This window comes from Trichoderma atroviride, chromosome 5 (genome assembly GCF_020647795.1).
Source record: "Trichoderma atroviride chromosome 5, complete sequence".
Lineage (NCBI taxonomy): Eukaryota > Fungi > Ascomycota > Sordariomycetes > Hypocreales > Hypocreaceae > Trichoderma > Trichoderma atroviride.
In genome coordinates, this window is record NC_089404.1 from 2,348,601 (window position 1) to 2,361,551 (window position 12,951).

Sequence of the window (12,951 nt, forward strand, 5' to 3'; positions counted from 1 at the left end):
GCGTGAAGGAGCACAAGGGACAAGATTCCAGGTATCGCGTAATTTGTGAACACGACTTCCAAGGAGGGAAATCTCCAGATTAAAACAGAATATGTGTAACATGTTTTATACTAGGAGATATTGCCCAGCATTCAATATTTTTTAATATTCGGCACCTTGGGTGTGGCTATTGGTGTAAGTTTACTATGTTTTGGGCATGAAACTGGAACGAGATAGACATTGATGGATTCTATTTTTCCATTTTATGCAGACGTTGCATGACGTTAATAAACTCTCGTTTTATTGGATCTTATTACGGAAATCTAATCCACTCTGCGTCCAATGACCAAGTCTCAAATTTTGCCCACTCTTACACTGAAAGTTTGGCGATGCTTTTCTCAGTTGCCTCCAGAGCGCCAGCAACACCAACAATCCACTCTTGCTGCGCCGCGTTGTCAAATTTTGGGTATGGTCGCCTACAATGGCAGCTCTCTTGAGGATACCCACGCAACTTCGCTACCACCCATTTGGTACCATTGATTCCACCTTTGGCGAAACCCCATTCCATCTTCGATAGGTCCAGTTGTAATGTGGTAGCCTCTTTGACTTTACCAGCCTTGAAAAGGTCGTAGATTTGGATACAGGTCTAAGGTTCGTGAATGCGTTGGTTAGCAATGCTCTTTGATGAATGCCATGATACTTGTTTTCTGAGGCAAACTCACCCTGGGATATAGATTTGCTATTCCGGTAATCGTGCCTGTACCTCCAACTGATAGTGCTGGAAGAAGCCAATCGCTCTGACCTGCAAGGGCACTAAAGTCCTCGGGGCTGTAAGTGGCAGCGATGCGCGATACTTTGGCAATACCACCACATGTCAGTTTCACGCCGACTATGTTCTTATGCTTGGCAAGGCGGTCCAGCATTTCGGAGTCGACGTCGAGTCCTGCAACTACACCGGGATAGTTGTATATCAGGATGGGGAGCGGGCTTGAATCAGCTGTCTATCCACATTACATTAGCATCAGCGCGGCATAGCCACGTAAATTCGGAAGATTACTACCATACCTCTTCGAAGAACGCAACAATGGCATCCTTGCTCATTGCAAAGTGGAAGTAGCTGGGCACGAGAACCAAAACATAGTCTGCGCCCGCTTCTTGCGCCATCTTGGTCTCGGCGATGACATCTCGTGTGCACTGTCCATTACTTCCCAGAGTAATTGTAATATCCGGTTGCCCAACTTCGGCAGCGACGCGCTTTGTTAATGTGATGAGCTTGATTTTTTCCTCCTTTGTTAATGTCACAGCTTCGCCATTTGTCCCGGCCAACACAACTGGATTGATGCGCATTAGCTGTTGTCAATGATATGAACAATGTAGAGAAGTAATGCGCATACCCCCATGAAGGCCAGAAGTGATCAAAAATCTCAAGTGCTGCTCTTGCAAGTCCCAGTCGATATCTTGAGCGTCGTTGCTGCTGAACCAGGTCAGACAAGGCACATGAATGCCCGGCGGAAACGGCTTGACTACTTGTTGCAACGAGCCCATTATTGCTAGTAGTGAGGGAGAAAGGTATACGTTAAGGTGTCTATTATCGAAGATTGAGTTGTTTCAAATAACGCAACAAAGTAAAGATTTGGGAACGAAGATGTTGTACGACAACGCTGAGGATGCGAATCAATGACTTATATAGTGCCCCGCAGAGTGCGATAAGACGAGGATGAGTACATGTATACCTCACTCAAAAGCTCTTTGCAGAAAGGAGTATTGAAAGCCTTAGACGAGAAATAATAAAGTCACGAAACTAGCAGTCAGATGCAACCAAGTGTACGTTGCAGGCTATCGGATCACCTTCAATCCATCCAAAGCGACGCGATACCGTTAATGTGGAGTTTCCTCTGCCGACAACTATTCCCGATACTGCCGACCCGAGCAGACACCACCAGGTTTCTGTGCGGGGTGAATCACAAGATCGCAAAGCACGAATTAAATACTGAGTGCATCACGGAGCGAATGTCCGCGCGAGCTTTGGTGGCTTCTTGGCGAGCCTGGACCTCTTCCAAGACCTGCGCCGTGATTCTTGCGTTCCCGGCAACGCCCTCCATTCTCATTATTTGCGCCTTGATCCACGCCTTCTCCTCTTCATCCTGTTCTTCAGCCCCCAGCATTAAGAGAGGCCAGAGCATATTTACCGGAAGTGAATCTTCAGGACCTAAATCGGCTGAAATCTGGTGGGCCAATTTGCGGATTTGAGCGAGAGCATCGGCTGCCTCTTTGGTCAATGGCAAGTGTTTGTAAGCAACACGGTGAAGATGCACTTTGCTGGCGAAGTAGTTGGACAAGTATGTGCGAAAAGCTCGAGTGATGGTGAAAGCCAAGTGTGCCGAGATGTGAGGCTCTGAGAGCTTTCCGGCCACCGCATAGTCCATGAGCGGTGGGCGCTGATCGTATAGCGACCGCAGGTCAGAGGCAATGGAAGCGCCAATATTCATGACATCAATCTCGTCTTCCACGGTGCCTCTTGACCTATGCCACGGATCAATCTTTGAAATGCGGCCCATGAAACTTTGAACCTTTTGGAAAAAGACGATGCCAGGCTGGTAGAGGACCTGGAATAAAACATCTTCAATGTCGTCGCTGGATGCGTCTTGACTTTTTGCAGTATCATCCGTTTCAGCATCGAAACTCGCAGGTGAAGGCTCTACAAGTTCAATCTCATCGTCTCGTGATAGAAATAGCCCTTCACCTCCAGCAGACACCGCTCTAGCATCCAATAGCCGAATCCAAAGAAGAACCTGCTTTTCGACGTGCGAGAAAGAGGCCTTGTCCCCTCTCTGGAATATTGTATACGCTTGTTTGAGATAGCGATGTGCCATATCGAGCCTGGTTTCTATTATGTCAACATAGCTTAAGAAGAATAAAGCGGCGAGGAGGCATTCGCGCGCCAGGCTGTGCTCGTTGAGAGAATCTGGATCATGGGCCTCTACTTCAATGACGGCTTCCTGGTAGTGATTCTGGTCGTCAAAGGCCCAAGAGGGGTTGCTACGACATAAAAGGGTATTTGAGAATGCTAGAATAGCACAGCGTAGGACGCGGGAGCTTTTTGACATTGCGACAAGGCCTTGGCGGATTGAGGACCATTTTCTCTGAGACTCGACTCCGGCTATAATTGGCGGTATAGCAGATTTTATGAAGAATTCCATTAATTTTTCGCTTGAACCAGAAGAACTTTGACCGATAAGCTGATTTCTGTCCTCTTGTATGGCTATACTATTGGTGTATGTGTTGATTGTTAAGGGATCTGCGTGTCTGTTCATAAAGGCGCTTGATTCCTACCGCACATTGTAAGTTATTTGACCTTTTCGAAACCCTTAAGAGGCAATGAAAATGTTATTTGAAAATGCTTACTATAAGATTTGCATCAAGTGCAATGGCAGTCGTCATATCTGGGCTTTCTTGCTGCCACAAACTGCTACTTGGATCCCACATGAAGCTAGCGTAGTCAAAGACTTCATCCATGGCCTGCAGCGTTCGTAATCCAGACGCAGTTGGTGATCGATCGGTAGAAGGAGATGTGATTGGCTGACTGTCGCCTGTAGGCCTCTCGCCATTGGCGTCATTTCGTTGCTTAGACAAGGCGACAGCGTGAAGGGGTCGCCATTTGCATTCCAGATTTAGCCTCTCGCAGTGCGAGCATCGAGGCCGCTGCTCATCGCATTTGACTTTGCGGCGTCTATATGAACATGGTCAACAACGGTTTCTGTACTTGACTGAATAACTGTTAGGGAGGAAGTCTTACTTGCAGGTCAAGCATCCGCAGCGTGACCTGTTGTAACGCCTTGTTGGCCCAGCGCGTTGTGGCGAGACCGCGTTCATATTGTCATCATGTATAGGAGGCTGTGGCATGATAGAGGCTGGAGATTTTGGTTAGTGATTATCACCAATATCTAATGGTGCATATTAGAAGCAGTATTCCATATTATGACAAGAAATGCCCCTTTGATGAGCCGTACGCCTTCCATGTATTGCGAAAGCTGCGAGAGAATGTTGAAGCTGCCATGCTCGTCAAGCCTATGGCAAATGAAGTTAGCGTTGGAGAAAAGCAGACGAGTTATTGGAGCTATGAGTCCATCATGTGACAGACTTTGCCAATTCTGTTCACACAATTTCCACGCCAAGGTTCTATATATACGGTATTTGCGGTGAGCCATACTTGTGTCAAGTCATTCTGCATACCAGAAAGTTGGCTGGGCATTTCGTCCATGTAAATGATGGACAATCGCGAATGTAAACCCCATCCAAACACACAAATATGCATGCATGTTAGTTCCGGACTAGCACTCAACACGCTAATATATAAGAGCTAACCCAACATGTTGAATTTGGGCGAGGTATGCTGAACTTTGGACTTTGCTTACGTTTCCCAGCATGAAAATACCTGGCCCTGAATGCGGGATGGCCAAGCTGACACTTTGGGCAAACTGGAGAATCTCTCTGGCGCATGGTCCTGGGCTGTTGACATACGCCAGCTACCTTGTACTATCATGCCGAATATAAAGGAACCCTTGATGGGATGACTAGATAAATTAAGTTTATTTTTCTTCATTATAAGTGCCTTTGTCTTTATGTCAACCTCCTGCCACGATAAGCGCATACCGATATGTCTATCCACCACCACCTTAAACCGTATCGCTTAGCCCCCTAAATACTATGACGCACTGCCTCTGAGCCCTATATTTCTCTAATTGATATGACAAAGTATAACAAGACCATACTATCACTATCGCTGGTATAGATTGGCCATCATTTCATAAAGTGTTCCCACAAACACACCTATCAACTTCGCAGATATTACGAGAGGGGGGATACAGTACACAGCGGAAAGACCATCTACTGCACAGCCTATGCTCGATTTGTTAGTTAACGCATGTGGGTCTAGTTGGTTCAAAAGATTGGCTCAAATCCAGCTGCTCCCACTACGCTACTGCACTCTCGCCGTCATCATTCACGAATAAGCTAAACTACCGAAATTCGGTACCTTACCCGGGCAAACAAAAGTGTATAGCAAAGGATCTTTGTTCTAGAAATTGGGTGTTCGACTATCAGCACACTGTACGTTGTGTAAATTTCAAGACAGGACGTTACCTTCACAGAGTATCTAGCATTGTTTTCTCATAATTGAGTCCCGGAACAAATCTGTTACAATCTGCTTGACCACTACACTGTTATTCGTTGTAATTATATTTATGCAGTGACGGGATTTGTAGGATCAATAGGTCTCAAAGTGTCAAAGGTTTGAGAAACATCCTGCCGCTACCGATCTCGGTTAGATAAAAGGTACCGGAAACGCCGAAAAAAATTAATAATATCTGAACTGAGCAAATCGTTCGTACCCCGCCGCCAGACTTCCCAATTAGGAAACCTGTGATGGTATCAGGCCGTCGTTTCAGGCATTCAATTCAAGAGCAAAGTTGTATATAAGACGACGCAATTCGGGCTTTCTGAGAAAAAAATTTCAATTCAGAATTCGCCAACACTTCCAACAATTGCAACAAACCATCCAGTTTTGCAATTGCATCAAAAAAATCTACACCAAAACGGCCTATTCTCCTTTTATAATAAATCGTTGCCTCATCATTGCCTGAGTTCTGCCTTCGGTTGGCCTCATACTCACTGTCGGTCCCCGCTTACGTCATCGCTGTCCTTTCTCTGCTAACATGTTCAATTGTCAGGATCAGCCTCTTATACATCAAGATATCTGTTTTTTATTCTTAGACATTTCCAATTGCCAGGATGTCGACCAACGAGATTGCGCAAAACGGCTGGACCGCTCTGCCCTTGGATCCCAGCAAGCTCTTTGGCGGCAAACCATTTCGGAATGCACCTGGACAGCTCCTGGTTTCCGACATCAAGTTCCCAGAAGATGATCCCATCGTCGCTAAAGTTCAGAGCTATGCCAAAGAAAAGTTGCCCATCCAAACTTACAACCATAGCATGAGAGTCTTTTACTACGGTACAGAAGCGAGTAATCTTCATAAAAATATATTGGCAACTAACATTCATTCTATAGCGACCGCCATTGTCAGACAGCAGTTCCCCGAACATGCCGCGACATTCTCCCCTTCTACCCTTGCTCTCGTCTCCCTCTTGCATGATATTGGCACCGCTGAAGAGAATTTGGCAGCTACCAACATGTCCTTTGAGTTTTACGGAGGTTTCAAAGCCATGAATCTCCTATTGGAGCTTGGAGCCTCCAAAGATCAGGCCGAAGCAGTTGCTGAGACAATCATCCGCCACCAGGATCTTGGGACAGAGGGAAACATCACATTCGTCGGCCAAGTCATCCAGCTGGCCACGATATATGATAATGTCAGCGACCACCCGCACCTGAAGAACCTGATAGAAATCATCCACACTGAGACTCTTAAGGATGTTGTGAAGACTTTCCCTCGTCAGCAGTGGCTTGGATGCTTCGCCAAGACAATTGATGAAGAGGAGCGACTGAAGCCTTGGTGCCACAGCACACACATTCCTGACTTTTCTCAGGCGATTCTGGGCAACAAGTTCATGAAGCCATACGAGTAATGGGGCACGTTACGATAGATGCACCAGCATAGTTTTATGATACAAAAAAGTACATGCAGAAGGAAGAAATGTACAGTCAGCGTCAGAAATTCATCTACATAGCCATGTACACTGATTATACATGTTTCATTACATCTTGGTAAAAGTTTAGAGTCTAGAACGTGGTGTGTCTAAGCCTTTACAGACTGATGATAGTGGTATCAGACTCGGGGATTGTAAATCCCTTTAAGCGGCGAAGAGAATTTTTGTCAACTTCACTTGGAGAAATATTGTATCTATGAATTTAAACAGAAAACATGCTATACTTCTATTTGAGCTGGTTTTCCCTCCCAGGCTCTTTTCAGCAGCTCGCGAATCGGATCCCTTTCAACAGGTCTGGGGTTCCAGAATGGCTTCTTTAGCAGATTATCTACTGCCACCTCAATATCCTCTTCTTTCAGACCAAGGTCCTTAAGACTATATGTAATTTGCAGCTTAGATAGTAACTTGTTCAAGCCGCTGACTGCATCTCCATTACTTTCCGGAATAATGCCAGACAACTCCTGCATAATGTTGGGGATGCTTGGAGCAATATATGCCAGCGCATGAGGCAAAATAATTGCATGCGTTTCCGCGTGAGGCAGATTAAAGGTACCCCCAAGGACATGGCAGAGTTTATGATGCAGAGCTACGGATGCCCCAGCGAGACATTTTCCGCAGAACCAAGCACCAAGTAGAACGTCGGAGCGAGCTTTGAGGTCTCTTGGGTTTTGCATTATTTGAGGCAGCGATCTAGCCAAAGTTTGGATTCCCTTGAATGCAAACATGCTTGTGATGGGATTGGCATCTTGAGCGTACAAAGCCTCGACTATTCGACATTTGTTCACATTAGCCGCTGCAAGTTGAGCCATTGAAGACTGCTGTCAACTTATACGTACCCGCATGAGCTATGGCATTAAGGCCGCTTGTTGCGCTTATGTTAGTCGGCAGCGTCAACGTCAAATTCACGTCGTAAATGACAACTGTCGGAATGGCTTTCCGGTCAATGTGAGTAACTTTGACCCGGTTCTCTGTTTGGCCTACGATGGGCGTCATTTCACTGCCAGCATACGTAGTCGGTATGCAGATGTGAGGCAGCCCTGTGCGAATAAATAATGCTTTGCCCAGTCCCACGGCACTCCCGCCACCAATTGATACAACGCAGTCGGCATTGACGGATCTGAGCTGCTTTAACGCTTCTTCAGTAACTTCCTTTGGAGTATGCATTGCGACTTGCGTAAATGAACCCGCAATCTGTCCATTTAGAATTTTCGCAACATCGTCAACGTAGAATGTCTTTGAAGGCGTTGTCAATATGAGTGGTTTGGTGCAGTTGAGCTTGGTAAGCTCATCGGGAAGTTTTGATAGGCTGCCCTCGCCAAAGATGACTCTTTGGGAGCTCTCGGTGTAGTCGAAAAGACTCATTTTGCCATGTATTAGGAAAACAAAAATTCGCCGACAGTTCTAGATGATGTATGTAGCAGAAAAGCTCTGGTGTTGATATTTGGAGACGGGCGATAATGTTTCATATGTCTTTATATGTCAATTACTCGACTGCGGGGTGACCAAGCTATTACACAGGTTCAAAGTCGCCGCCACCGTTGCCATGAATCAGCACTTAGTAAGTTCTGTCTGGGCATTTATGGATCTTGGTCCACCAAGTTTTGGACGAGAGCGGCGCTGCAAGACTTGCCTATACGGCGGCAGACCTGGACAATTTCCAAATTCAATTCCGTACATGAGATCAAATTTGACGTCAAGAAAATTTGATGTTTGTATTCAGCGGGAGATTGTCATTCGCCTGTGGATATCTGCACTCTGCACTCTCCACTTGCACTGGACCGGACACATGGATGTCAGCCAAGTTTCGTAGGCGAGTTTAGTGCCTCTCGCCGGAGCTGTTCAAAGATTGAACCTTTTAGCGAGTAATCAGTGCTAAGAGCAGTCACGTGCAGACGCGTTCTCCAATGCTGGCTATTAGTTCTTCAGCCAAAGACTGTAAGCAGTTGAGGTTCAATCTCAGTCTTACTTTTGACGTCCTATAGAATATGAAGCCGACTAGTTTATCAATGGTTTCGTTATAGTGAAGAGCTACAAAGTCGAGTTCCTGTTTGGGAGCATGCTCATGGTCGTGTTGTCAGATGTCTTCAGAGGCTCTTCCCGCTGAGGTCCCCGGAGACCAAACAGAGCCACAGGATTCGCGAGAGGGCGAGCCCCTTGCAAAGCAGCCGAGGCGCAGAGCTTGCAATGAGTGCAAACAGCAAAAGGTATGGGCGCAATGTCTGCTATTTACACTGTAGGCGTGTCAAGGCCTCCTGCATTAACGGCTCGTGTTTCTTACAGCTTCGATGTGATTTGGTTGCCAATGACGCTGTCTCTAGCACATGCTCTCGCTGCCAGAGGCTCAAACTTACATGTAAGATAGACAACGATTTTCGCAGAACGAGGAAGAGAAGGTATGGCTCGTAGCTCTCACGACTGAGTGGATGAAAATTAATGGCACCATGTTTCATTTTTAGGAAATCTTTCGAGCTCGAGAATGAAGTCAGAGACCTCAGACGCCGCCTAGCCACTCGTGAGGCGAGCAGTAATGCAGCGGTCGAATGGCCAATTCTCACTCCAGCTGTACCCTGTTAGTATATCGAGGCTTCTTATAAGAAAGATTGATATTGTCGCATAAACTGTCTTATGAAGCTAATGGTGTGTGTTATAGCAGAGACTCGCGCCAGCGATGCAATACGGTCATCGCCGTCCAACACGTCAGGCCCATCGCTGGATCCAAAAGAAAGCTCCCGTGTCCCTGGCCTGACGACTCAGCCCGTCATTGACCAGCCTCAAGCGCCGCGAAGATCGATCATTGCCATCCCACGGCCCAGGAAGCTAGGCAATGTTGAGCTCTCCGTCGAAGAGATTGATGAGCTGTATCTGATGTATGACTGCCCGAAATGCCTTTCTTACTGAGATGTGAATGAACTCACCAAGTCATGCAGCTATATACTTCACTACCATCCATATCTGCCGTTTCTAGATCCAGGCACAACTATTCATGAGTATTACGAGTCATCTGAGCTACTGTTTTGGTCCATCGTCTCTGTCGCTGCTCGACGGCTACAGAGCCACCCAACGCTGCTGCAGAAGCTGGCAAGAAGTGTCACAGACTTGCTATGGAAATCCCTTCGCTCAATTCCTTACTCTCTTCGGGCAGTGCAAAGCCTGATTATTCTTTGCACTTGGCCATTTCCAACAAGCAGTAGCACTGCCGACCCGACTTACATGCTAGCAGGCATGATGGTACAGCTTGGGACACAGATGGGCCTCCATCGCGCACTCAGCGCAGAGGATTTTGTCAAAGTCCCGCTGCATCTCAGCATGTATGAGTATTCAGAATGGATCAAGACATGGGAATCTTGCAACATTGTCGCACAAAGGTAATGCCATATACGCAAACCACACGCTTATTCAATCACCGTGTACCAGAAATCTGACTTTGCCGCAGTGTGAGTGTTGGATGTGGCCTTCCTGCCACTATACAGATGCAAGACTGGTCCCTCACGATTGCACCCGAGTCAGCAACATTATCTCTTCATGACATTGCCTTGAGATGGCATCTTCGCATCGAGCAGTTCAGACATAGAGTGTCTCAAGCCTTGACATCAAATGCTCTGGATCCCGCTGGCTTTACATCAGTTCGTGAGCGGCTCTCTCTCTATCGGCTTCTCAATGCGTCACTTGTTGATTTGGAGCGCGAGGCTATTAATATGACTCGTAACATACCCAATCTCTCTACAACCTAAATAAACATCTGCTAACATCATGACAGCCATAACTCGCTACTATCTCTCCGCTGCCCGTCTCCATCTCCACTCATTCTATCTCTTAGATGAATCAAGCGTTGACGGTTATTCTGATCGCATTGTGGTATTGTATCAGACTGCATATTCGCTGATAGAACAATGTCTCGAGATGGACAACGAAGAAAGCGGATTCTTCCACTACTGCCCATTCTTTTGCTATCAAGTTTTCGTTTCTGCAGCATTCATAATCCTCAAAGTCATGATGAATGGATATTTCGAAAAGCTACTCGACGTGAAATCGGGTAGAAAGCTCCTCGATGCTGCTATATCCTCACTGCGAAAGATGTCAGTTGCCAACAACGACCTCCCCGGCCGGCTCAGCGACGTGATTGGGTTTTTCTGCACTTTAACCGACCCTCGTGTCATCAGCGGTGATTCGATTGACGATTTACGCTTGCGGGTTCGGAATCGCCTCAGTATGAGCATCGTTTATGACTCGTTATGGGAATGGCGAAAGCATTTCCAATCAGATGGCAATCGCGACGAAAACTCTGAAATAGCACAAGATAAGTGGACAAGTCCTTCTTACAGCGTTCTCACTAACACCATATCCACAGCTACTATTTGGTTCTGAGGATATGCAAGATGCGATGATGTTTGATCACCTCAGCAGCCTAGCAGATGGATTCAATCTGGAATGGCCGGTATGATAGCGCTATTTCTTCGCACCAACATTTGACAAACAAGACGCAATACATATAAGGCACATACAACAGTACATATATATACCACATGCGGACCAATGACTTTTTGTTGTTTATGCAAAGTTTATTTACAGCATAATCTATGGACGCAAACTTTTATTCGCGGTCAATTAGTATTACCACACTTTCTCGCTGGGATGATAGCGTTATTACTTTGCGAGGACACTTAACGAAGACACAATAACAATACAACAATACATCCACCAAATGCGACCCAATAGCCTTCTATTCTTGATACATATTTTTATTTTCACTTCATCTATGGACGCACATTTTTATCCGCAGTCAATTGGCATCATCACACTTTGCCATACAATTGTCCTCCAGCAGCAACATCCACCGCAGTCGCTTCTTTCAGGCCTACTATCGTGAACAACTTCTTTGGTGTAAAAGTCGGGTCGATGTCAGTGACACCAGTCTCTTTTATCCTCTTGTAGGTGCTACGAATGGCTTCATATGCCGGAGCAAGAGCTGCGAAAGGATAGATGATGATTCTGAAACCCATATCCTTGGCCTGAGCTACAGACCAGGATGGTGTGGCTCCATTCTCAACCATGTTGAGGAGAACTGGGGTCGGTGCGAGCGCTCGGCACACCTCTCTCGCCTCTTGCTCATTGTTAATGCCCTCTAGGAAGGCAACATCAGCGCCGGCGGTAACTGCAGCCTTTAGACGACGGATAGCCTCTTCAAAACCATCAGTCTGTAGAGCATCTGTGCGGGCAATGATGACAATGTCGGAATTCAGCTTCTTCCTGGTTGCAGCGGCCGCACTGATCCGCTGCTGGAAGGTATCAACGTCAACAACCTCCTTTCCTCCAAGGTGCCCACAGCGCTTAGTCTGAATCTGATCCTCGATATGCAGACCAGCGACGCCACTGCGGTGGTATTGCGCCACCGTGCGAGCAACCATGTTGGGCCCGCCGTAGCCCGTGTCAGCGTCAGCAATGAGAGGGACGCTGGGATCCAGGTTGGCAATCATTTCAGCGTGCTCTCGCATGTCATTAAGCGAGGCAAAGCCCAAGTCTGGCTGGCCGAGCTTTGAAGCGCATGTTCCAGCGCCCGTCTGTGCAAGGCAACGTAGTTAGCACTCTGCAAGCTTGCATACATGTACATTGTGTCCTACTTACCATGTAGAGGCCATCAAAGCCAACTTCTAGCGCAATTCTAGCAGTGAAACCATCATAGACGCCCGGCAGAACAAGCAGTTCATTGCCTTCAGTGAGCATTTTCCTCAGCCGAGTTGCGGCCGGAGTGGGGCTGGCCGCATGGCCGTTGGTCCCGTTGGAAGCTCCGTTTGTGTAAGTCATGTTGATGTTGGCGAGAATGATGGAAGATGACTGTTGAAATGAGTCGAAAGGGTCAAGATTGCTGGTGAGAATTGAGCAAAGCCAAAGGTCCAAGTACAGTGTTTTATATCCATCTCTAGAGCCACAGTGATTCTCAAAAGTATGGATCTTGAGTGAGGAGCAAGCCGATCGGCGAAACATGTCCGATCGGCCAGGCCCAACGCCGATCGGCGTCAACATCGCGAAAGTCTAGGTAAACGCCAAGAGTCAACCTGTTTTCGCTGCTAAGCACTAGACCCCGGATTCCCCAGCTGACCGAGAAACTATACACTAATAGGTAGATTAATATCTGGGGTCCCCGCGTTGTTGCTCTGCCGGTCCGGGGAAGGCTTGCGCTATTGCTCTCATACTCATAGCCTAGAACTCAGAGTATATAATTCCCACAATGCAGCCCTATCTTGCATGTCTATCCTGGAGGCTTTTTGTCGTTCTGCCTTGCTTGCATATTCACAGTGCCGACATATACTC

General features: G+C 46.9%; 6 protein-coding genes across 6 annotated transcripts; 2 read left to right on the plus strand and 4 right to left on the minus strand.

Annotated features, from left to right (window-relative positions):
• Positions 1-349: 349 nt before the first annotated feature.
• TrAtP1_009982 (uncharacterized protein) lies at positions 350-1,524 on the minus strand (the record flags this gene model as incomplete). Its single annotated transcript, XM_014093661.1, has 4 exons — positions 350-625; positions 702-980; positions 1,045-1,310; positions 1,374-1,524. 4 exons carry the CDS (start codon positions 1,522-1,524, stop codon positions 350-352), a joined length of 972 nt encoding a protein of 323 aa, XP_013949136.1.
• A 416-nt stretch (positions 1,525-1,940) lies between these two features.
• Positions 1,941-3,882, minus strand: TrAtP1_009983 (uncharacterized protein; the record flags this gene model as incomplete). The annotated part of the gene is made up of 3 exons (XM_066114514.1): positions 1,941-3,308; positions 3,385-3,709; positions 3,776-3,882. The coding sequence occupies 3 exons, from the start codon at positions 3,880-3,882 to the stop codon at positions 1,941-1,943; spliced, it is 1,800 nt and encodes a 599-aa protein (XP_065970610.1).
• Positions 3,883-5,503: 1,621 nt separating this feature from the next.
• Positions 5,504-6,826, plus strand: TrAtP1_009984 (uncharacterized protein). The gene is made up of 3 exons (XM_066114515.1): positions 5,504-5,651; positions 5,709-5,989; positions 6,047-6,826. The coding sequence occupies exons 2-3, from the start codon at positions 5,770-5,772 to the stop codon at positions 6,559-6,561; spliced, it is 735 nt and encodes a 244-aa protein (XP_065970611.1). The 5' UTR covers positions 5,504-5,651; positions 5,709-5,769; the 3' UTR covers positions 6,562-6,826.
• A 20-nt stretch (positions 6,827-6,846) lies between these two features.
• TrAtP1_009985 (uncharacterized protein) lies at positions 6,847-8,211 on the minus strand. Its single transcript, XM_014093658.2, has 2 exons — positions 7,479-8,211; positions 6,847-7,408 (listed from the first exon to the last, which is right to left on the minus strand). Exons 1-2 carry the CDS (start codon positions 8,002-8,004, stop codon positions 6,861-6,863), a joined length of 1,074 nt encoding a protein of 357 aa, XP_013949133.1. The 5' UTR covers positions 8,005-8,211; the 3' UTR covers positions 6,847-6,860.
• A 379-nt stretch (positions 8,212-8,590) lies between these two features.
• On the plus strand, positions 8,591-11,273 carry TrAtP1_009986 (uncharacterized protein). The gene is made up of 8 exons (XM_066114516.1): positions 8,591-8,846; positions 8,923-9,035; positions 9,099-9,211; positions 9,293-9,509; positions 9,570-10,007; positions 10,076-10,344; positions 10,400-10,939; positions 10,989-11,273. Exons 1-8 carry the CDS (start codon positions 8,721-8,723, stop codon positions 11,081-11,083), a joined length of 1,911 nt encoding a protein of 636 aa, XP_065970612.1. The 5' UTR covers positions 8,591-8,720; the 3' UTR covers positions 11,084-11,273.
• A 91-nt stretch (positions 11,274-11,364) lies between these two features.
• On the minus strand, positions 11,365-12,663 carry TrAtP1_009987 (uncharacterized protein; the record flags this gene model as incomplete). The annotated part of the gene is made up of 2 exons (XM_014093656.2): positions 11,365-12,200; positions 12,265-12,663. 2 exons carry the CDS (start codon positions 12,661-12,663, stop codon positions 11,436-11,438), a joined length of 1,164 nt encoding a protein of 387 aa, XP_013949131.2. The 3' UTR covers positions 11,365-11,435.
• Positions 12,664-12,951: the final 288 nt, after the last annotated feature.

Excerpts from the sequence above, each read along its gene's own strand:
- TrAtP1_009984 (XM_066114515.1), top strand. The coding sequence starts at position 5,770 with ATGTCGACCAACGAGATTGCGCAAAACGGCTGGACCGCTCTGCCCTTG. Across the intron at positions 5,990-6,046 it reads CATGAGAGTCTTTTACTACG|CGACCGCCATTGTCAGACAG; the intron begins GTACAGAAGCGA and ends TTCATTCTATAG.
- TrAtP1_009985 (XM_014093658.2), bottom strand. The coding sequence starts at position 8,004 with ATGAGTCTTTTCGACTACACCGAGAGCTCCCAAAGAGTCATCTTTGGC. Across the intron at positions 7,409-7,478 it reads TAATGCCATAGCTCATGCGG|TCGAGGCTTTGTACGCTCAA; the intron begins GTACGTATAAGT and ends AATGTCGAATAG.
- TrAtP1_009986 (XM_066114516.1), top strand. The coding sequence starts at position 8,721 with ATGTCTTCAGAGGCTCTTCCCGCTGAGGTCCCCGGAGACCAAACAGAG. Across the intron at positions 9,036-9,098 it reads CGCAGAACGAGGAAGAGAAG|GAAATCTTTCGAGCTCGAGA; the intron begins GTATGGCTCGTA and ends TTTCATTTTTAG. Across the intron at positions 10,008-10,075 it reads TGCAACATTGTCGCACAAAG|TGTGAGTGTTGGATGTGGCC; the intron begins GTAATGCCATAT and ends ACTTTGCCGCAG.